This window comes from Macaca thibetana, chromosome 20 (genome assembly GCF_024542745.1).
Source record: "Macaca thibetana thibetana isolate TM-01 chromosome 20, ASM2454274v1, whole genome shotgun sequence".
NCBI classification, from domain to species: Eukaryota; Metazoa; Chordata; class Mammalia; order Primates; family Cercopithecidae; genus Macaca; species Macaca thibetana.
In genome coordinates, this window is record NC_065597.1 from 75,615,561 (window position 1) to 75,639,216 (window position 23,656).

The following is a 23,656-nucleotide window of genomic DNA, read 5'->3' on the forward strand; positions in this document are numbered from 1 at the left end:
TTAAGTGTTGGGGATAAGAGAATGGCTGGGCAGCCACGCTATGAGGAAGGAAGTCAGCGCTCTGCACGCCTCCCTGTGCACCGTCCCCTTGCCCTCCATGCGGTTCTGTGGGTGAAGGGCCAGGGTCCTGGGAGTTGAAGGTGCAGCCCAGCAAACCTGAGTATAATTGGGAGAGGCCCCCTCTGCCTGTGACCCTTAAAGAGCAGCTCCTCAGGGCAGTGCTGGCTCCAGCTGATCCTCCCTTTGAAAGCAAACTGCAACTGCTTCTCTCCTGAATTTAATAGAGCATGCCAAAAAATGACAGCATGTGCCTTCAGTCTCTGCTTCTCATGCCTTTTACCTTGTAATTCTGGTGATCTTACATCCGTAACCTCTGGGATTGCTACAGAAGGGCAACTGTTAGTAGCTTTCATCAGCAGTCGGGGCAGAGCAACTCCATGAAGGTGCAGTTTACTGAGACCCTTCCGCTCTGGGGCCAGCAGGGCATGGTGCTGTGGTACTTTGTTAACTTATTTTTATTCTACCTCTTTTAAATTTTAAGGTTTTCAGATGTTATTCTGGCAACAATTTTGGCAACCAAGTCTGAAATGTGTGGCCAAAAATTTGAACTGAAGATTGATAATGTGCGGTTTGTTGGGCACCCAACACTACTACAGCATGCTCTGGGGCAGGTATGGCTCTCCCTGGGCAGGTATGGCTCTCCCTGGGCAGGTGTGGCTCTCCCTGGGCAGATAGGACTCTCCTTGGGCAGGTTGGGTTCTCCCTGGGCACGCAAAGACCCTCTAGGTAGATGTGGCTCTCCCTGGGCTGGCAGGCCTGGTCCATTCTGGCTCTGGGGGGCTCAGAACTGAGGCTGACACCAGCTCTGGTGAAAGTAACTGTTAGGCAGGAGACCTGATTAGACACTTGCTATGAATTGTGCATCTTCATAAACCCTGAGAGTCCAGTGGAAAAAGAGACAGGTGTTCTTGCCCCTGAAGACAGGTGCTTCAGTCCCTGCCCCTAGCTTTTGCAGTCTGCATTCTAGGTCTCTACTGACTGTGGTCCTGCCCTTTATATATAGGATGTCTGTTTCCAGGGGAGGCCAAGATGAGTTAACTAGCATCTGTCAGACCCTTCAATTTTCTACAATGTGGTGCAAGCATTTCCTCTTATTTATTACAAGACACTCTAGTAGGTAATATTAGTATTATTTAGCACTTATTTTTCTGCTAAACCCTCTTTATGTGTTCTCTGATGAATCAGTGTCATAGCACTGAGGAATTCATCTTGCTAGCAGGATGAAGGGAACTTGTACACCAGAGCCTGCCAGTCAGCTCTCTGCATATAGGCAGGATCAGTGATGGCATTACTCAGATTCTGAAGGGTAGAACACATAACATAGGATTTAGCTACATTTATACAGATCCAGCAATTGTGTGAGGTTCTGTGGTATTATTCGTGAACCTCCATGGAAGGAGTTTCTGAGGCCATTGATGTGCCTGGCCCCCTGGACCTCACCCTCCTTTCTCATCACAGCCCCCACAGCTGGGGCACAGTCCCCTACCTGGAGGCAATGGAGGGGAGAGTTGGCAGCCTGCCTGCGGTCACACCCTGTAGACAGGAGTTGCAGTCAGGGGTAGGGGATGAGTGCAAGGGCCGCCTGGGGCCCCAGCTCCCCCTGGTGGCAGAACTTGTAGTTGGCTTTGAAGAGTTCCCTTGTGCCCCTTGGAATGCTTCACTTGAGTGCCCTGGTCCTTGTGAAGCTGGCTAGATGCCAGAACTGGGAGTACAGAGATTAGGACTTGCTGGCCTGCCTCACCTGGGCCCTGCTCAGGACTTGGCTCTCCCTGATCATTGTCTTGTCCCTAAATTGTTCTCAGTATGCGTCATACTTAGCAGATACAGCCTGGGTGGACGCAGGTGGACACGGGACAGCAGTGGGCGTGTGCTCTGGGTCATCCACCCATTTATGCCCCTCTCCATCCCATCCCCGTCCCCTGTGGGCATTGTCAGCTCACTTCTGTTAGCGGTTGTGGGGGTGGAAGGGTCAGAGCACTGACCTTCTCACTCTTGTCATAGTTGTGACTGTCCATGCAGTAGGCACGCCTCTAGAACAAAGGCATTCATTGCTTTTCCAAGACCTTGGTGCCATATTCTGGGGACTTTTCCTATGCCTGAAGTAGAATAGCTCTAAACAGCTTCTTTCCTTAGAAAGTCGTCTCAATTAATTAGAATTATGCATCTTTTACAGGTCTCCAAAACAGATCCTTCCCCGAAGAGGGAAGCACCTACTATGATTCTTTTTAATGTGGTGTTTGCACTGAGGGTGAGTGTTTATATAAATGGTTAAGATCAGGGAGTGGGGCTGGGGAGAAGCAGCTCTTTCTTCCTACGAGCGTGTCATTGACTCGGAGCTTGGACTGCAGTGGGCATGGTGCTGGCCCCTCTTGGGGTGCAGACAGACTGCACTTCATTGTTTACCGCTTTTTGTTTTGGTAAAATACACATGACACTATTTGTCATTTTGAAGGCTATGCTTCAGTGGCATCTGGTACATTTATGTTGTATAACCATCACCACTATTTAGATCTAGAACACTTTAACCACCCCAGAAGGAAACCCCATACCCATTAGCAGTTATTCTCTTTTTTTTTTTTTTTCTTTTGAGACAGAATCTCACTGTGTCACCCAGGCTGGAGTGTGGTAGCACAATCTTGGCTCAGTGCAAACCCCGCCTCCCAGGCTCAAGTGACTCTGATGCCTCAGCCTCCCGAGTAGCTGGGATTACAGGCATACGCCACCATGCCCAGCTAATTTTTGTATTTTTAGTAGAGACGGGGTCTCGCCCTGTTGGCCAGGCTGGTCTTGAACTCCTGACCTCAGGTGATCCTCCCACTTTGGCCTCCCAGACTGTTGGGATTACAGGCGTGACCCACTGCGTGCGGCCCCTGCTAATTTTTGTATTTTTTGTAGAGATGAGTTTTCACCTTATTGCCCAGGCTGATCTTGAACTCCTGGGCTCAAATGATCTTCCCTCCTTGGCCACCCAAAGTGCTGAGATTCCAGGTGTGAGCCACCACGCCCAGCTGGAGCTTAATTTTTAAGACAGGCCTGCCTTGTTGGTAAATAAGGAGCTACAAATTAAAACAAAATGATTTGTTAATTGCTTCTGGGGCATAGGGTTCTGGGAGATGTTCTTCCCTTTCTGCTTGATACACTTTTGTAGTATTTGCATTTTCATAGTATCTTTGTATTTCTTACATAATTACATAATATAAAGAGTCACAAAGAAAAATGAAGTAAGTCAAAAAACAAGCAAATGAATAAACAAAATCCATGACAAATGTCCACCTGTCAACACCGATAACCTCTGTGGGTCAGTCGATGAGAAGCAGCCACAGCCCCACCCAGGATGCTGCAGGCAGGCCCTCAGCTCTGGGGAACAGTGACAGCAGAGCATATGATGCCCTTAGATCTAGCAATCCCACTGTTAGGAGTATTATCAAGAAAACAAGCAACTTTTACAACTGCATAAAGATTTCCCCCCGGCTTGTTCTCAGCAAGAATAAAGATTTTTTTTTTTTTTTTTTTGGAGACGGAGTCTCGCTCCGTAGCCCAGGCTGGAGTGCAGTGGCCGGATCTCAGCTCACTGCAAGCTCCGCCTCCCGGGTTTACGCCATTCTCCTGCCTCAGCCTCCCAAGTAGCTGGGACTACAGGCGCCCGCCACCTTGCCCGGCTAGATTTTTTGTATTTTTTTTAGTAGAGACGGGGTTTCACTGTGTTAGCCAGGATGGTCTCGATCTCCTGACCTCGTGATCCGCCCGTCTCGGCCTCCCAAAGTGCTGGGATTACAGGCTTGAGCCACCGCGCCTGGCCAAGAATAAAGATTTTTATAACAGTAATTAAACTGGAGATAATCGTGGTGTCTAGTACTTGGGGAATGATTAAACAATGTGGTAATTATTATACACTGGCCCATTCTCTTGCCACTGACGATGAGAAATGGAGATCAGACCAGAACCTGGAGAAGTATGGATTGATTATGGACAGGTAAAAGCAACGGGAGCTGAGCACAATGGCTTACGCCTGTAATCCCAGCACTTTGGGAGGCCGAAGTGGGTGGATCACCTGAGGTCAGAAGTTTGAGACCAGCCTGACCAGCATGGAGATACCCCGTCTTTACTAAAAAATATGAAATTAGCCGGGTGTGGTGGTGGATGCCTGTAATCCCAGCTACTCGGGTGGCTGAGGCAGTAGAATCGCCTGAACCCGGGAGGCAGAGGTTGCAGTGAGCCAAGATCGCGCCATTGCACTCCAGTCTGGGTGACAAGAGCGAAACTCCATCTCAAAAAAAAAAAAAAAAAAGCAACAGGAAACAAGATAGTCTAGGGCTTCAGCTGGCGGTGATATTGACAAGTGGGAGAAATTTGGATAATGTAAGAGTTTGTATTTTTTGGGTGGACAAGTCTTTCTTTTTAAAATACACACTTTTGGCCAGGCACAGTGGCTCACTCCTGTAATCCTAGCACTTCGGGAGGCCAAGGTAGGTGGATCACTTGAGCCCAGGAGTTTGAGACCAGCCTGGGCAACATAGCGAAATCCCGTCTCTACAAAAAATACAAAAATTATCCAGGCATGTTGATGCGCGCCTGTAGTCCCAGCTATTTTTGAGGCTGAAGTGGGAGGATCACCTGAGCCTGGAAGGTCAAAGTGGCAGTGAGCAGTGATCATGCCACTGCACCCCAGCTTGGGCAACAGAGTGAGACCCTATCTTAAAAAATATATATGTATCCTTTTTTTGTTTTTACTTTGAAAAATTTTAAACCCTTAACTAGAGAAAGCAGACTGATAAACCTTATATGCCTGTCTCAGGTGCCTTTATACCCTGGTTCCATATATTTCCTTCCCTCTCTCTATTTCAAGGCAAGTACTAGACCTTATGTCTGTTCATCCCTACATACTTCCGAAGGTATCTGTGTAAAATATGGGCACTGAATTTTTGGCCATGATACCCTTTGTACATCTGAAAAAATTTACTGTAATAAGTTGGCATCACCTAGTACCTGCTCCGCTGAAGCTTTTCCTGATTGCTAAAGCATTTTCGCAGCTGGACTGTCTGAACCAGGATGCAAACCGGGTGCAGCTAGTGCACATGGTGTCTTTATGTCTCTGCCAATCCAGAGGTCTCCCCTTCCTTTGTTCCATCAAATGTTCCACATTTGGATTCATCTCATTGTGCAGTCAGACTTGCTCTCTGGCCCTGTGTTTCCTGTAAACTAGAAGTTAACTCTGAAGGCTTGGTTCTCTTTGGGTACAAGTTTTGGGGATGAGAAGGTCTCATGGATGACGCCTTAAACTTCATGCCTTTTTACGTTGTGTATGGTGAAAATACGATGTCTCTAAGAGTTCCTTTTAGTGCTGGCACACCCTAGGTGTTACCTTTCTCAGCATGTCCCTCACTCAGTGTCAGACCTTTGCAAACGGACATGCTGGGTTTGCACGGAGTGCAGGTCATTGGGCGTCACTGGGGACTGCATCCCCTTGTATGTCTGGAAAGGTCAAGCATATGGGCCCTGGACATCCAACTCATGGACGGTGTTGTGCCTGAGCTGAATAATCACATATCCAGGATCATTCTCCTCCTCCTTGCTTTGCTCATAGAAGTATTTGTACACAGATTCTTCTTCTAAATGGGTGTTTTGTTTTGAGGCAATTGTATATACCCCATATGTCAGCCCTTTGGTTCCAGGGACACTGTTGAGGGGATGCCCTTGACATGGAGGAGTAGGCCTGCTGCCCAGTGGTGGGCATGGCATGGGAGCACCAGTCGGTCCTTTCTCTGGCAAGGGATGCTGCCTTGTTGTAAGTCCACCCAGGTGTGAGTTCTGTTTGTGAACATGGGATCTGATGAGAGTATAGAGAATTTCTTCAGCTCCACGTGAAGAAAGTATTTACTGTCTGGGTCAGGCTTTGCCCCTGAAGCCTGGCTGTGAACACTTTGGGCATGGCCTTCCCTCTCAGATAAACAGGAGGAGGAGGCAGCACCAGAGGTTGTAATCAGCAGTACCATTCACCCCTTTCCCTTGTCCCATCTTCACCCCCACAGGATGATTCAGCAGTCCTGTTGGCCTCCAGAAGCACTGAGTCATGGTTGGCCCAGTTATCTGCTCCCTCAGATGTTTTCACAGATCCCCACAGCTGCATGCCTCCGCCCTTGGCTTGGGCAGATGTGCTTGCCTGGCTGACTGTGGTGCCTGATAGGTTCCAGAGGGGCGAGGGCCCCTCTTGTTCCTGAGAGCCTCCTGCACTGTCCTTTGACCCAGTCAACATGGTTGCAGAAGGAGTGCTGGGGCAGAGATGTGGGCCAGGAGCCTGCTGGTTTTCTTGTTAACCAGTGTCACTTCTGCTGGGAAGAGCTTCGCATCCTTGAGGACCAAAAGTATTTAGTGAACAATTGGCCAGGCACCTCTGTTTTTGTACTGTGCGTCCCTGTAGTAATGTGGCCTGTTGTGACTGAATTCTTACATATTGTAGACTAGTTCTGCCTACCAGTAGTCAGCAGTACAGTGGTGACCACAGACACTACCAGGGTCTTTGCTCAGGGCAGGCTCTATTCCTAGTTTGTGACATGGCTCACTAATTTCTTCCATTCAGTCCTTTGTGAGGGAGGCACCATTGTTCGTTCTTAAGAGCAACATTTCCAGAGCCATCTCTGCTACTATTCAGGCAGCCACTCCCAGGAATAGAGCATGGGAGCTGACAGCCAGCGTTTCTGTGGATGGGCCCTGGAGGGGACTCAGGAAATGAGCAGCAATGGCCTCTGCAAAGGAGCCTGGGGGAAAGGAGTAGAGACACTTTCTTTCATGGTTTGAGATTTTGCTGTGTACACGTATTAGCTCCATTTAAACTGTCCAGCTGTGTCCCTGTGCATACGTTTGAGTCTGTGCATGGTCTCTCTCCCGCAGGCCAATGCAGACCCGTCAGTGATAAACTGTCTGCATAACCTGTCCCGTCGCATTGCCACTGTGCTGCAGCACGAGGAGCGCCGCTGCCAGTACCTCACCCGGGAGGCCAAGCTGATCCTGGCGCTCCAGGATGAGGTGTCCGCCATGGCTGATGGTGAGTGCAGCAGGGCGTGATGGGCGTGTGTCTGGGCTGGCTGGTGGCCTCTCTGCAGTGCAGACCTCTGTGGAGGGCTGTCATTCAGTGTTAATGGTGCACGTGTTGGTGGGGCCTCACCCACCCCAACACCAGCAGAGCAGTCAGAAGGTTGCAAGCATCAGCTTTTGGTGAGCTGGGCATTGAAAATGAAGTCCTCACAATAGCTTTGCAAGGCAGGGTCCATGATCATCCCCATTTTGCAGATGTGGAAACTAAGGCTAAGAGAAGTTACATGATCTTCACACTGGACCAATTGTGCCTGTGGGGGCACAGGAAGACTCCCAAGGGGCGCATTTGTAGATGAACTTTCCTGGATGGATGTACTGAAATAGATTTCCCAACCAGAAATGTTCTTTCTTTCCACACACTGCTGCATGATCACTGTTCACATAGGTCAGGCAGCTCTGCCTAGCCCTGGCCCTGTGGGACATGTTGAAGAAAGTATTTACTCCCCAGGGCAGGAGAGGGCGTTGGAAATACCCAGCTGGTGAGGTGGACAGTTTCCAGTTCTTTGCTTTCAGCCAGATTGAAGGAGGACCTAACTGGGCTATCAAATAACCAATTATTAAAAATAATGTTTGCAGATAGAACATTGAGTGGTTTTTGGCCTACTGTAAAGATTTCAAAACAGAGGGACGCCTGTAACAAACTCTCCATCTCCATTTTCTTTGGCAAGCACATCTATAAAAAAGAGAGAATTAGGACAAAACTAAAGTCAGACCTAGTTGTTGTAGCAATAAGTAAAAGTAGCTATTGACATGAACAAATAATAAAAGAACAGCCTCTCTGACTCAGGTGCATTTTCAGTAAAAATTTACTTGTGGCTGGGTGTGGTGGCTCATGCCTGTAATCCCAGCACTTAGGGAGGCTGAGGCGGGTAGATTGCTTGAGCTCAGGAATTCAGGATCAGTGCGGGGAACATGGTGAAATCCTGCCTCTACCAAAAAAACCCAAAAATTAGCCGGGCACAGTCATGTGTGCCCATAGTTCTAGCTACTCAGTATGCTGAGGTGGGAGAATCACCTGAGCCCTGGGAGGCGGAGGTTGCAGTGAGCTGAGATTGCACCACTGCATTCTAGCAAGGGTGACAGAGTGAGACCCTGTCTCAAAAAACAAAAAAACAAAAGAAAAACATTTTATGTTTGGCAATTATCTGTCCAAATTTATAATATGTTTCTGTTTTGGCCAATTGTGTACTAATTATAATTATCATAATAACGATCCAAAAGTTTTGTTTTTTTAAACATTGTCTTTTTAGAGTCTGTGACTTTATCACAGGAAGTAAAAAAAATTTTAAGTCTGCATATATTTTGTTAGAAATTTATGAAAAAGGATGAATAAAAGACTTTTTGGCTAGACGTGGTAGCTCACATCTGTAATCCCAGCACTTTGGGAGGACGAGATGGGAGGATCACTTGAGCCCAGGAGTTTGAGACCAGCCTGGGCCACATAGCGAGACTCCATCTCTACAAAAAATTAAAAAATCAGCAGGTCTAGGGCAGGTGTGGTGGCTCATGCTTATAATCCCAGCAGTTTGGGAGGCCCAGGTGGGTGGATCCCTTGAGGACAGGAGTTCGAGACCAGCCTGGCCATGGTGAATACCTGTCTCTACTAAAAATACAAAAAAATTAACCAGGCATGGTGGTGGGCACCTGTAATCCCAGCTACTTGGGAGCCTGAGGCAGGAGAATTGCTTGAACTCAGGAGGCAGAGGTTGCAGTGAGCTGAGATCACACCATTGCAATCTATCCCGGGCAACAAGAGTGAAACTCCATCTCAAAAAAAAAAAAAAAAAAAAAAAAAAATTAGCAGGTCTAGTGGTGCATGTGTGTGGTCCCAACTAGGTGGGAGTATCGCTTGAGCCTGGGAAGTTGAGACAGAAGTTAGCTATGATCACACCATTGCACACCAGCTCAGGTGACAGAGTGAGACCCTGTCTCAAAAAAAAGGCCGGGCGTGGTGGCTCATGCCTGTAATCCCAGCACTTTAGGAGGCCGAGGTGGGCGGATCACCTGAGGTCAGGAGTTCGAGACCAGCCTGGACAACATAGTGAAACCCCATCTCTAGTAAAAAATACAAAATTAGCTGGGTGTGGTGGCAGGCGCCTGTAGTCCCAGCTACTTGGGAGGCTGAGGCAGAAGAATTGCTTGAACCTGGGAGGCAGAGGTTGCAGTGAGCCGAGATTGTGCCATTGTACTCCAGCCTGGGCAAAAAAGAGTGAAACTCTGTCTCAAAAACAAAAACAAAAAGTTTCCTTGCTTTGGGAGCTGTAAATCTTGTGTTGTGATTCTTGTAGGAAATGAAGGTCCTCAGTCCCCATTCCATCACATCCTGCCCAAGTGCAAGCTGGCCAGGGACCTCAAGGAAGCTTACGACAGGTAAGACACGTGGGTGTGCTTATTAACATCCTTCTTCTGGGCCAGGCTGCTGGGGCCTGAGGAACAGTGTCAACAGGTAGGGCTCTCTGGTACTGACCACTATTCTCCTGGGGTATGAGCATCAGAGTTCCCTGAGGTTAGGGCCAGAGAGGACTGGGAAGGGATAGTCATGTGGCTGCTCTTGAAAGAAGTGACCTTGGTGGCCGTTTTGTAATTTATTTTTTCCTTCTATTTCTGTTTATTTTTTTCGAGATGGAGTTTTGCTCTTGTTGCCCAGGCTAGAGTGCAATGGTGTGATCTCAGCTCACAGCAACCTCCGCCTCCCGGGTTCAAGAGATTCTCCTGCCTCAGCCTCTCCAGTAGCTGGGATTACAGGCATGTGCCAGCACACCCAGCTAATTTTGTATTTTTAGTAGAGACAGGGTTTCTGCATATTGGTCAGGCTGGTCTTGAACTCCCGACCTCAGGTGTGATCCGCCCGCCTCAGCCTCCCAAAGTGCTGGGATTACAGGTGTGCGCCATCATGCCTGGCCGGTGGCCGTTTTTTAAATGCCAGCCCCTTTGCCGAGTAGCACACACTCTGTCTGCTGGAACCACCATCTCCAGACTCCTCTTAAAACAGAAAACGAGTCTGAAGTTATACATGAGAGTCTGAAAGTGTTTTGAAATCACACAACTGCAAAATGACATTTTACTGAGAATGATGCAACACCAAGTTCTGGGCCCGCCTTCACTAGGTGGGTGTCACTGACTCCAGTCACTCATGAGGAAATTGAGGCTCGGTGGGTGGAGCTGGAGCCAGCTGTCTCTTCCTCGCTCTGAGAGAGTTGGGATTTGTGACACTGATTGTGTGAGGGCAGCAAGCCTTGAGGATACCATATAAACCTCACAATTGTTCTGATTATATTGGCTGAACATCACCTTTATTAAATGTGGACAAGCAGGCCGGGCGTGATGACTCACGCCTGTAATCCCAGCACTTTGGGAGGCTGAGGTGGGCGGACTGCTTGAGGTCAGAAGTTCAAGATCAGCCTGAGCAACAATGTGAGATTCCATTTCTACAAAAAATTTTAAAAAAATATCTGAGTGTGGTGGCACGAGTGTAGTTGCAGCTACTCAGGAAGCTGAGGTGGGAGGGTCACTTAAGCCTGGGAAATCAAGATAACGGTGAGCCGTGGTTGTAGCATGTACTCTGGCCCTGGCAACAGAGCAAGACCGTATATCAAAAATAAAAAAAAAAGCCCAGGCACGGCGGCTCACGCCTGTCATCCCAGCGCTTTGGGAGGCAAAGGCGGGCGGATCATGAGGTCAGGAGTTCAAGACCAGCCTGGCCAACATGGTGAAACCCCATCTCTATTAAAAATATAAAACATTAGCCAGGCGTGGTGGTGCATGCCTGTAGTCCCAGCTACTCAGGAGGTTGAGGCAAAAGAATTGCTTGAATCCGGGAGGCAGAGGTTGCAGTGAACTGAGATTGAGCAACTGCACTCCAACCTGGGTGACAGAGCTAGACTTCGTCTCAAATATAATAATAATAATAAAAAAAATTTTTTAAGTAAAATAAAAAATAAATAAAATTTTAAAAATACTTTTTAATTCTTTTTTTGGTTGCCTAGTGAGCTGCAACTGCCCCATCATTGAGTTTGTTCCAGCCTTCCAGTGCTAACCATTTACCTGTGTTTTTTTTTTTTTTTTTTTTTTTTTTTTTTTTTTTTTTTTTGAGACGGAGTCTCACGCTGTTGCCCAGGCTGGAGTGCAGTGGCGCGATCTCGGCTCACTGCAAGCTCCGCCTCCCGGGTTTCCGCCATTCTCCTGCCTCAGCCTCCTGAGTAGCTGGGACTACAGGCGCCCGCCACCGCGCCCGGCTAATTTTTTGTATTTTTAGTAGAGACGGGGTTTCACTGTGGTCTCGATCTCCTGACCTTGTGATCCGCCTGCCTCGGCCTCCCAAAGTGCTGGGATTACAGGCTTGAGCCACCGCGCCCGGCCACCTGTGTTATTTTGTATGTGCGCCTCTGTATCTGTAAGGTAAATTCCTAAAGCCACTACGAATGGGGAAAATGGCATTTGTAATGTTGGGTTTCCTTCTCGGGGGTTTGTACCTCTGTCTACACTCCCACCAGCAACACATGAGATGCCTCTTCCCGCAAGCTTTGCCAACATCGAGTCTCGTGAAATTGTGGATCTTAACCAGGATAATAGGTGGGGAATGGTGTGTCTGTGTAGCTCTCCTGCAATGCATTGATGCATGTCTTCACATGTTTGAACCGCCTGCCTTATCTGTGAACTCGCTGCTCAGATCCCTTGTTCATTCTTCTATTGGGAAATATAAGTCCTTAAATATAAGAGAGTGATTTGCCTTTTGTGATATAAGTTACAACTAGCATTTGTTTGTCTCTTGGTGACCCTGGGGACTGAGCCTCCCCAGGTGTGAGAGAACATCAGCCCTTGCCAGGTGATTGCTTTGTTTTCTGGCCCCTTCTGTGTTGGAGAATGGGACCTTTGTGGTCATGTAGTCTGACCGTGTCTTTTATTCATTGTTATCACACTAATGTTTTCTCTGTGTTGAGAGAATTACTACCCTCTGGTCTTGAATTGCCTGGTCTCCAATCTCTTTCTTGGAAATTGTTCCCTTATTCTGAGTGTATGCCTCAACTAGGATTAGATTACAAGCAAAAATCAGGCTAACTTGGAATTAAAATAAAAACCAAGCTGGTGTGGTGGTGTGTTCCTGTAGTCCCATCTTACAGTCGAGGCCATCACTTGAGCCGAGGAGTTCGAGCTTGTAGTGCTCTATGCTGGTGTCTGAATGAATAGCCACTGTACTCCAGCCCCAGCAACATGGTGAGACCCTGTCTCTTAAAAATGTGTATAAATAAAAGCCAAACCATTGACTATATTTCTTTTTTTTTTGAGATGGAATATCCCTGTGTCGCCCAGGCTGGAGTGCATTCTTCTGCCTCAGCTTCCCGAGTAGCTGGGACTACAGGTGCACACCACCACGCCTGGCTAATTTTTGTATTTTTAGTAGACACGGGGTTTCACCATATTGGCCAGGCTGGTCTCAAACTCCTGACCTTGTAGACCTGCCCGCCTCGGCCTCCCAAAGTGTTGGGATTACAGGTGTGAGCCACTGTGCCCAGCCCATTGACTGTATTTCTAAAGGAGGAATGGACTATGATTTCTTAGGTTTGAATTGTGCTGGAAAGTTGAAAGGAGAAAAAACCTTGGACTGCCTGTTGTGTGATCTGTGGGCTGCAGAGTAGCTCAGAACTTGAGGCAACCCAGCGCCACCTAGTGGATATTAAAGGAGGACAGGAATCTGAGTTTTGGTGAAAAAGGCTCCTAAGCTGTTGTTCATCCCAGGGATGCTGGGAGCTATGTTTCTCTGGCAGGGGTCCAGGCAGTAGTATTCTCCCTGTACCCCATCCTTGTCTGGCACTGGCATGGCTCTGCAGCCATCCAGGAGCCCCTCTGGGCTGTGGCCTCTTCTCTGTCCTCATCCCATCAGGTCCATGGTTGGCCTTGAGGGTCTGGTCTGCTGCTGCTCACTCTTCTGCACTAAGAAGAGGAAATTGAGTTTCCATTACTGATCAGGTGACATAGGACACAGAGCCCCCTTTCTTCTGATGGTGACTTACTGCCAGATCTGGGAAAATTTCAGAACAGAACTGAAAGACCAGAAGCTGTGAGACTTAATGAGGTTGGAGATTGGGGTGGGATTTTTCAAAGAAATTGTTCCTGGTTCCTTTTTTTTTTTTTTTTATTTAAGACAGGGTCTCACGCTGTTGCCAGCAGGTTGGAACGCAATCTTGGCTCACTGCAACATCTGCCTCCCAGGCTCAGGTGATCCTCCCATCTCAGCCTCCCGAGTAGCTGGGACTATAGGCACGTACCACCACTCTTGATTAGTTTTTGTATTTTTTTGTGGAAATGGGATTTTGCCATGTTGCCCTGGCTGATCTTGAATTCCAGGACTCAAGCAATCTACCCGCCTTAGCCTCCCAAAGTGCTGAGTTTATAGGCATGAGCCACCATGCCTGGCCCCCAGTTGCTATATTTATTTATTTATTTGAGATGGAATCTTGCTTTGTCACCCAGGCTGGAGTGCAATGGCATGATCTTGGTTCACTGCAGCCTCTGTCTCCCAGGCTCAAGCGATTCTCCAGCCTCAGCGTCCTGAGCAGCTGGGATTACAGGCGCCTGCCACTATGCCCGGCTAATTTTTGTATTTTTAGTAGAGATGGGGTTTCTGCATGTTGGCCAGCCTGGTCTTGAACTCCTGACCTTGTGATCCGCCAACCTCAGCCTCCCAAAGTGCTAGGACTATAGGCGTGAGCCACCGTGCGCAGTCCCCAGTTGCTATTTTAATTAAAGCTTGGGTTATGGTGTGGCTGAATAGCCTGTTGGCCCTGTCCTGCGGGACCTAACATCTGTGAATATAGTCTGGGAATGTGACTCTCTCAGGAGGCTACCCCAACACTTGTGCCAGACCTAGCACTTGTGTCTCCCTGTGGAGCCCAGTGGCCTCGGTGACAGCGTGTCACTCATTCATATGACCATTGAATTGTGTCTCCCAGGAGGGCAGGGATGTCTCCTCGGTTTCTGCAGCACAGCCCCTACACTCAGCCTGTGGAGGAGCACAGCTCATCCACTAGGGGTCGACGGAATGTGTGGGTGGGAATAACAGCAGTGTAGGTTTATGGAGTGTGAAGAGTGATTTGCTGAATGATTCTCCCAGTTAACAGGACCTGTGGCGGGGAGCGCTGTCCAGGGTCTGGCTGGGTAGGTGGTACTTGGTGCGGAGCCTTGCATTGCGAAGTGTTGAGAGCAGGGTTGGTCCCATGGACCCTCTGTGAATATCCTGAGAGTTTTCCATAAAAATGAACCTGTATATAAACTTTTGTTTGAAATTTCAACGTAAGCTCTTTGGAACCCACATAGATCTTTTGGGTTATGCAGCATCCCACTACTTAGAGTAGGAAGCCGGGCCCATCCTTGGGACCAGAGGATGCAGAGGTGTGTGGGATAGCTTCAGAGGTCCTGTCCAGTTCTAAGGTTAGGAATGGATACTTTCTCAGAGGCTAAAAGCTGAGGGGACTAGAATAAGCGTGTGCACATTTCTGTCTTGGAGATAAATGGTGAGAGTGTGTTTGAAGCCAGCCATTCCCTTTTGCACAGTCATCGTCAGGATGCAGGGCTTTGGCTGGGGCACTTATCTCGTGTCACAGACTGGGCTGGACCCTCTTGGCTGGCCCAGAGCTGTGTGAGGGGCTGGATAAGCCTTGAGGAGGACAGTATTTTCCTCCAGAGTGTTTTCAGACCAAACCATTAAATACCTTGCAAATAGAAGTATAAGCTCGGCAGGAAACCTTTCAGGGCCCAATCCCTACTTTTGCTAAGCGCTCTTGTCTTAAAGCTGCAGACTTAAAAACAGGGGCAAACCTTTCTCTTCCCTCCTCTTGACAGACTTTCGTGCAGCTCCTGGCTTTCCGCCTTGCTGTGGGGGATTTACAGGCTTGAGGCTGGGCCGGCACATTTCCCGAGCAGTCGTCTCTCTGACATGTTTAGGGAATTTGCCCAGGTCTGCCCATGGCCCTTGGGGCACTCCTGGTGGCAGCACTTGTCACCGCTCTAGGGAGCTGGGTTAGTTCATAAAGAAGCACCAGCCTCAGTGCAGAGTGCTCTGAGGGAGAAAGCAGCAGGTGGGTGAGCTGATGCCTGGGAAAATGGAGTAAAGTCCACGTGGAAATTAGAGGAACCAACATGGCATGTCTCTGCCAAAGGTGAGGGCCCCACGCCAGTGTACAAAACAGACCGCATGACTGCAGCTCCAAGGACAGCTGGCATGATGAGGGCAGCAGAGGTGACCAAGCTGGGAAGTCACTAGAAGAACCTTGATGTGTTCTCCCTCTTGCCCTCATTTCTCCATGCCCGTAGCTGGCACTTGTTCCTGGCTTTCCATGAGGTGTGTTCCAAGCCCCTATTCCTTTTCCTATAACTCTCTCCAGTTTCTAATGCTCCATACAATTTGATTACAATTATGTGTCTTTTTCAAAAAACTTTAATTTCAATTTTTTTTGAGACAGGGTCTCGCTCTGTCACCCAGGCTTGAGTGCAATGGCGCAATCTTGGCTCACTGGAACCTCTGCCTCCTGGGTTCAAGTGATTCTCCTGCCTCAGCCTCCCAAGTAGCTGAGATTACAGGTGCCTGCCACCACACCCGGCTAATTTTTTTTTTTTTTTTGAGATGGAGTTTCACTCTTGTGCCCAGGCTGGAGTGCAATGGCACGATCTCGGCTCACTGCAACCTCTGCCTCCCGGGTTTGAGTGGTTTTCTTGCCTCAGCCTCCTGAGTAGCTGGGATTACGGGAATGCACCACCGCAGCCGGCTAATTTTGTATTTTTAGTAGAGATGGGGTTTTTCCATGTTGGTCACGCTGGTCTCGAACTCCCGACCTCAGATGATCCACCTGTCTCGGCCTCCCAAAGTGCTGGGATTACAGGCTCAGTGAGCCACCGCACATAGCCAATGTGTCTTTTTAAAAAATTTTAATTTCAATTTTTTTTTGAGACACGGTCTTGCTCTGTCACCCAGGCTAGAGTGCAGTGGTGTGATCTCAGCTCACTGCAACCTCCGCCTCCCTGGTTAAAGTGATTCTCCTGCCTCAGCCTCCTAAGTAGCTGGGATTACAGGTGCCTGCCACTATACCCAGCTAATTCTTTTTTTTTTTAGATGGAGTTGCACTCTCGTTGCCCAGGCTGGAGTGCAATGGCACGATCTCAGCTCACTGCAACCTCCACCTCTACCTCTGCCTCCCAGGTTCAAGTGATTCTTCTGTCTCAGCCTCCTGAGTAGCTGGGATTACAGGCATGTGCCACCACGTCTAGCTAATTTTGTACTTTTAGTAGAGACGGGGTTTCTCCCTGTTGGTCAGTCTGGTCTGGAACTCCTTACCTCAGGTGATCCGCCCGCCTCAGGCTCCCAAAGTGCTGGGATTACAGGTGTGAGCCACCGCGCCTGGCCTAATTTTTGTATTTTTAGTAGAGACGGGGTTTCACCATGTTGGCCAGGCTGGTCTTGAACTCCTGACCTCAAGTGATCGGCCCACCTGGCCTCCCAGGTTTTGGGATTACAGGCGTGAGCCGCTGCACCCAGCCAATTATGTGTTTGTCTTTTTGTTTTTTTTTTTTGTTTTTTTTTTGAGGTGGAGTCTCACTCTGTCACCCAGGCTGGAGTGCAGTGGCGCCATCTCGGCCCACTGCAAGCTCCGCCTCCCGGGTTTACGCTATTCTGCCTCAGCCTCCTGAGTAGCTGGGACTACAGGCGCCCGCCACCACGCCTGGCTAATTTTTTTATATTTTTAGTAGAGATGGGGTTTCACCGTGTTAGCCAGGATGGTCTTGATCTCCTGACCTCGTGATCCGCCCGCCTCGGCCTCCCAAAGTGCTGGGATTACAGGCGTGAGCCTCCGCGCCCGGCCTATGTGTCTGTCTTGATGCCACCAAATGAAGCCCCCAATGTGCAGAGCAGCCAAGTTGTTTCCTTCCCTGCTGCACTCCAAGTACCTAAGCTGGTGCTGGGAGCCACAGCACTTGTCATAAGGCCTCACTGTGCTCCTAGGCGGAGCAAGGACACTTACCTTTGAAACGATAGGAGCCTCAGCATTCTGATTCTGTGGTGTCCCAACAGCCACTTTGAGCTACATCCTAAATAGTACAGAAACAGAAAGGTCTTGGGTGGGTGTGGTGGCTCATGCCTGTAATCTCAGCACTTTGAAAAGCCAAGGTGGGAGGATCGCTTTAGCCCAGGAGTTTGAGACTAGCCTGGGCAACATAGTGAGACCCTGTCCCTTAAAAAAAAAAATACCCGGGGGTAGTGGTACATGTCTGTAGTCCCAGCTACCTGGGAGTTTGTCTTGAGCCCAGAAGATCGAGGCTACAGTGAGCGGAGCTGGCACCACTGCACTCCAGCCTGAGCAACAGTGAGACCCTGTCTCAGAAAAAAGAAAAAAAAAATAGGCTGTTTATTTCCAGTGGCCCTTCTTGCTGACCCAGATGGTAACAGCACAGTGCATGGGGCCACCTCTCACTTGTGCTTTCTTCCCTGTTGCGTACGGATGCCAAGATCCTAACTATTGCTCACTCAAGTTGAGTAACTAACCTGAATCCCCTGGACAAATCTCTCCTGGTATGATCTTTAATTCCTTAGAGGCTGGGACATTTCTCAGGGTTTGATAATTTTTCACCCTGCAAAGACCCTGACCAAAGAGAGGTAAGGTTCTGGGAGCCTCGCTCTGCTCTGACATACTTGGTTAGCATGCAGTTCTGGAAGAAGCTGAGACTGGTGCCCTCCTCTGGGACCTTGGGGCTGTGGTGTTCTCTCAGCACCCATATTGACGTGTCCTGAGAGACGTTGGAGGGGCCGTTTGTACCTTCTAGCCTGGGGCGGCCAGAAGTCTGGCCAGGCCTCCCGGACTTAGCCGGATGTGAGTGTGTTGGCCTGTCCTGCCAACTGGGAGCTGAGAATAGCGGAATAGGGTCAGGGGGTGATGGGAAAAGCACCAGTTGGCTGCTCTCCTGGGTGGTGGGGCAGTGAACAGAGGAAACATGATGGGGGGAGGTGCTGTAGAAATGGGCAGTTTGGAGAAGAACTTGTATGAATTTTGCTTCTATTTTAGAACTGGTGTCACTGTGAGGCTTTACATGCTGTGTTCCCTGTGCAGGACACAAGGAAGGTGCCGGCTACTTCGAGTGGCCAGGCCTTGACAAGAGTGGGTGGAGATCCCACCCCTGGTGCCTGGAGCCCCCAGGGATGTGGTGAAGGCCAGCTGCAGACAGCTTTGCTCGAGCAGTTGCATGTCCTCTGTGTCATAGAACAAGTGCTGTTGGCTCTTATTTAAGGCAAGGGGGCTTTGTGGTGAGCAGTGGAGCAGGGTGGGGGCCTTGGTTTCTCCATCAGGGAGTTTTAGAAGCTCCTGGTGAAAACGACTCCTTCCTTGTTTTGTGTGGTTCCCCCAGGGGATGATGTGGGCTGCATCCCCAGTGTGGAGCCTGTTCTTGGGGCAGGGCTTCCTAGGAAAGACAGTGCACACAGGGAGGGCGGTGTGTTCCTTGGCTTCATTCAGGAAATGCAGCTCTGTGCCTGCGTGCCTGACACATTTTACAATGTGTAGAGAGCAGAGAATGAAACCCACAAGCCCCCCTCCTGAGGAGTGAGTTCTGGTTGGGGAGACAGCATTAGGCAGCAGGTCAGGGGTCGGAGTGCCAGTGGGCTTGGAGTCAGGGATGGCTTCAGTGAGAATGTGACACTTGAGTGGAGACCGATGGAGTAAAGGAGCCTTGGGGTGTCTGCAGAGAGTTCGTGGGCAAGGGCAAATGCCAGGGCCCTGAGCACAGCTGAACCTGAGTGACTGGGCACAGGAGGTGAGGTCACAGGAATGTGGGTGTTGCAGGCCCATGGCTGGGACTGTCCAGGTGGGAGTGTGGGGAGGGGTAGGCAGAGGGGCCAGTGCTCTGGGTGTCTTGGGCCTGGTGGTGCTGAAAAGGCCTGAATTTTGGACATCCCTGCAGGTGGAGCAGACAGGATTTGCTGATGGTTTAAAGTGGATTGTGAAAGAAATAAGGAATCTGGGATGGTGTTGCTATGTTTGGCCTGAGCAAGCTTTGGGACCTGAAAGAACCAAGTTGCCGTTACTGATAGAATGTGGAGTGAGAGGGTTTCCGTGGTAATGAAGTGTTGGGGCTGACTAGGACGGTTGGCTTGTGGTGATCACTTGGTATCCACATGCACTGCAACTGGGGTGCTGTGGGCATCTGCAGAGTGCAGGGAGGTGGGCACTGTGTGCTTCTCACCACTGGAACACTCTGGGGGGACTTGGCACTCCTTCCCTGCCCTCCTCTCCCTCTGAGACAGCCACTGCTCTGCCTGGACGTGCACCTGTGACTGGGTCTTCGTAAGGTGTGCAGGGCAGGCCCATTCACAGGGAGGTTTTGCTCTGGGTGTTGGGTGTCTGTCAGGGGTCTGGACGGGCAGGGGCCTGAGTTAGAGTGCCTCTAGTGCACTGAGTATCCAGGACAGGGCTACAGCTTCTCTCAAGCCCTGGCAGTCTGGTTGGACTACAGAATCCAGGACTAGCCAGAAATATATTTCTTCTTTCTTCTTCTTCTTTTTTTTTTTTTTTTTTTGAGACAGTCTTGCCTTGTTGCTCAGGTTGGAGTGCAGTGGCATGATCTCAGCTCACTGCAACCTCTGCCTCCTGGGTTCAAGCGATTCTCCTGCCTCAGCCTCCCAGGTAGCTGGGACTACAGGTGCCCGCCACCACACCTGGCTAAGTTTTGTATTTTTAGTAGAGACAGGATTTCACCATGTTGGCCAGGCTGGTCTCGAACTGCTGACCTCATGATCCACCCACCTCGGCCTCCCAAAGTGCTGGGATTACAGGTGTGAGCCACTGCGCCCGGCCCCCTTATTTTCTTTTCTTAAACATAATATGTTAAGAGATGCGCTCCTGCCCAGGTCTCCACCTGCAGTTTCCTCTCAACAGCAGGGGAATCAGCACCATTGAGCAGGGTGTTTTCTGATCTGTGTGTGTGGTTGGAAAGTTTGTGTGAAGGGTAACAGCGCCCACTCTCCGCAGCCTGTGCACGTCGGGTGTGGTTCGGCTTCACATCAACAGCTGGCTGGAGGTGAGCTTCTGCCTGCCCCACAAGATCCACTATGCGGCCTCTAGCCTGATCCCCCCAGAGGCCATCGAACGGAGCCTGAAAGCCATCCGGTGAGTGCCCAGCCCCACGTGCTCACTCCCTGCCAGGGCCCTTTCCTTTAGCTTCTGCCTGAGATTTTACCAGTTAACTTTGTTCCAAAAATTCTCTTTTCTTCGTCCCTCTGCGGAAGCTGGCAGGTGGGGCTCTGCTGTTTATAGATGTTAAAACACATAGTTTTGTATCCAGTTGTGTCCAGAGATGACCAATCCCAGGTTTCCCCTGGGCCCTCCTGGCACCACCTTAGGCCTGGGCAGGGCAGCCTGGATGTGGGGCTGAGTGTCCTGGGGGAGGCTGGAGGGCTGAAGGGACTTCAGCTTGATGGTGTTGCCCCCACCCCAGTCTTTTGCATTTCAGTCAGCACTCGTGGGATCTCAGTTACTTTCTTTTTCTTTGTGTGTGTGTGAGAGAGAGAAAGACAGAGTTTTGCTCTTATCGCCCAGGCTGGAGTGTAGTGACGCGATCTCGGCTCACCACTACCTCTACCTCCTGGGTTCAAGCGATTCTCCTGCCTCAACCTCCCAAGTAGCTGGGATTACAGGTGCCCACTGCCATGCCCGGCTAATTTTTTTGGTATTTTTAGTAGAGACAGGGTTTCACCATGTTGTCCAGGCTGGTCTCGAACTCCTGACCTCAGGTGATAACGCCCATCTCGGCCTCCCAAACTATACTTTCTTAATTTAATTGACTTTGTTTTTTCATTTTTTTTTTTTTTTTTTTTTTTTTTTGAGACGGAGTCTTGTTCTGGGTTCGAGTGCAGTGGCGCAATCTCCATTCACTGCAGCCTCTGTCTCCCAGGTTCAAGTGATTCTCCTGCCTCAGCCTCCTTAGTAGCTGGGATTATGGGTGCACACCACCACACCTGGCTAATTTTTGTATTTTTGGTAGAGATGGGGTTTCACCATGTTGGCCAGGCTGGTCTTGAACTCCTGACCTCATGATCCACCCACCTTGGCCTGCCAGAGTGCTGAGATTACAGGCGTGAGCCACTGTGCCCTGGCAATTTAATTGATTTTCTGCAAGGAAAGAACTGAGCCCAGTCTTCTGGCACCACCCATTCCCAAGTCCCCCAGTTCCTTGAACATTTTTTTTTTTTTTTTTTTTTTTTGAGACGGAGTCTCGCTCTGTCGCCCAGGCTGGAGTGCAGTGGCCGGATCTCAGCTCACTGCAAGCTCCGACTCCCGGGTTTACGCCATTCTCCCGCCTCAGCCTCCCGAGTAGCTGGGACTACAGGTGCCCGCCACCTCGCCCGGCTAGTTTTTTGTATTTTTTAGTAGAGAGGGGGTTTCACCGTGTTAGCCAGGATGGTCTCGAGCTCCTGACCTCATGATCCACCCGTCTCGGCCTCCCAAAGTGCTGGGATTACAGGCTTGAGCCACCGCGCCCGGCCCCTTGAACATTTTTTAATTAAAAAAATATATCGGCCGGGCGCAGTGGCTCAAGTCTGTAATCCCAGCACTTTGGGAGGCCGAGAAGGGCGGATCATGAGGTCAGGAGATCGAGACCATCCTGGCTAACACAGTGAAACCCCGTCTCTACTAAAATACAAAAAAAAATTAGCCGGGCGAGGTGGCGGGCGCCTGTAGTCCCAGCTACTCGGGAGGCTGAGGCAGGAGAATGGCGTGAACCCGGGAGGTGGGGCTTGCAGTGAGCTGAGATCCGGCCACTGCACTCCAGCCTGGGCAACAGAGCCAGACTCCGTCTCAAAAAAAAAAAAAAAAAAAAAAAAAAAAAAAAAAATATATATATATATATATATATATATATATATATATATATATATATATATATCTGGGTACATTGCTGAAATTTGGAAATGACAGAAAGCAAAGCGCTGCCTAGTTCCACCCTCCCCAGTTCGTGCTCTTTCCTTTCAGTCTTAGCTAAGCATATTTTAACATACTTCTGTTCTTAGTCTGTGAAGGGGATTTTGCTTTTCTCATATTTGGGACAATTTCCTTAGGAAAAATTCATTCATTTCTTCAATCAACAAATGTTTGCTGGGCGTCTCTGCGGTGGGATATGGAGTCCAGTCTTCAAACCTTCCCCACTTTTGTCATGTGTTTTTTTCTGAGGGTGACATAATCCTTGCAGGTTTTTGTTTTTGTTGTTTTTGAGACAGAGTCTCGCTCTCGCCAGGCTGGAGTGCAATGGCGCAATCTCGGCTCACTGCAACCTCCGCCTCCCAGGCTCAAGCGATTCTCCTGCCTCAGCCTCCTGAGTAGCTGGGACCCCAGGTGGGTGCAACCACACCCGGATAATTTTTGTATTTTTAGTAGAGATGGGGTTTCACCATGTTGGCCAGGTTGGTCTCAAACTCCTGACCTCACGTGACTGCCTGCCTTGGCCTCCCCAAAGTGCCGGGATTACAGACATGAGCCAATCCTTGGCAGATTTTGTGAAGGCCTCTAAACAGACCACTGACCTTTTCTCAGATCCCACTCTTGGCCCTTCTCTCCGCAGTTGAGGGCTGGGAGGCTCCAGCTGCACGGTTGTGTCCCTGGTGCATACCTGGTGCATACCTGGTGCATATGTGGTGCAGGTTCCTGTACTTCGTGTGTTCCGTAACAGGTGATTGTTTTGCAGCCCCTACCACGCCCTGCTGCTGCTCAGTGATGAGAAGTCCTTGCTGGGTGAACTTCCTATCGACTGCTCCCCTGCCCTAGTGCGGGTGATCAAGACCACATCTGCTGTGAAGAACCTGCAGCAGCTAGCTCAGGATGCGGACCTGGCCTTGCTGCAGGTATAGCTCTGGGGGCCTGGATGGGTGGCATGTGGCAGGTGCTGGGGCATCAGGAAAGGCAGGCCATCTGCCACACTACATCCATAGGGGCTCTGTCCAGCTGAGAGCTGTGGCACAGCCCACCATGGGGTGGGGCCAGTCCGTGGGATGGCTGGAGGTTTTGGCATCTGAGTCAGACCTGGGTTCAGGGCTGGCTCTGTGAATGGGCCATGGGACTGACTTGTTCTTCTGTCTCAGAGAGGTAAGACAAGTCTGTGAGAGAAAGGACTGGGGTGCTCCCAATATTGGAGGTCGAGATACCAGAGCTAGTGGGTGGGCAGGGCAGGAGTGGGCAGGGTCCTGGGGGCCTCACAGTGGTGATTAACAAGCATATGGGAACTGAGGGCAGGAAGCTTGGATGCAGGGCCCTCCCATATGCAGAACAAAGACCTAACCTGGTGGCCTTACCCGCTCTGTGTGCACATGTGTTGGCCTGTGCACTCTGTACAAGATGCCACTTCTTTGCTGAGCCACATGCTTATGGGCCTGTCCATGCAAAGGGCTGCCCTTTCTGATTAGATGGAGGGCCCCTCAGCCGTGTCTGCAGATCTGGTTGGAGTGTGGGTGAAGCGTGGGAGGAAAAGCACA

At 49.8% G+C, this 23,656-nt stretch overlaps 1 protein-coding gene across 6 annotated transcripts in view; it reads left to right on the forward strand.

The window, feature by feature from the left end:
- Window positions 1-23,656, forward strand: part of NPRL3 (NPR3 like, GATOR1 complex subunit) — a 62,357-nt gene that overhangs the window by 21,162 nt on the left and 17,539 nt on the right. For all 6 annotated transcript variants that reach the window (XR_007722208.1, XR_007722207.1, XM_050774707.1 and 3 more), the window contains 6 exons: window positions 542-671; window positions 2,234-2,308; window positions 6,949-7,102; window positions 9,441-9,522; window positions 20,163-20,300; window positions 22,873-23,029. Coding sequence is in view for 4 of the 6 variants with exons in the window: in XM_050774707.1 (XP_050630664.1) it covers window positions 542-671; window positions 2,234-2,308; window positions 6,949-7,102; window positions 9,441-9,522; window positions 20,163-20,300; window positions 22,873-23,029 (736 nt within the window). In the remaining 2 variants the exon portion in view is untranslated. The remainder of the gene's footprint in view (window positions 1-541; window positions 672-2,233; window positions 2,309-6,948; window positions 7,103-9,440; window positions 9,523-20,162; window positions 20,301-22,872; window positions 23,030-23,656) is intronic.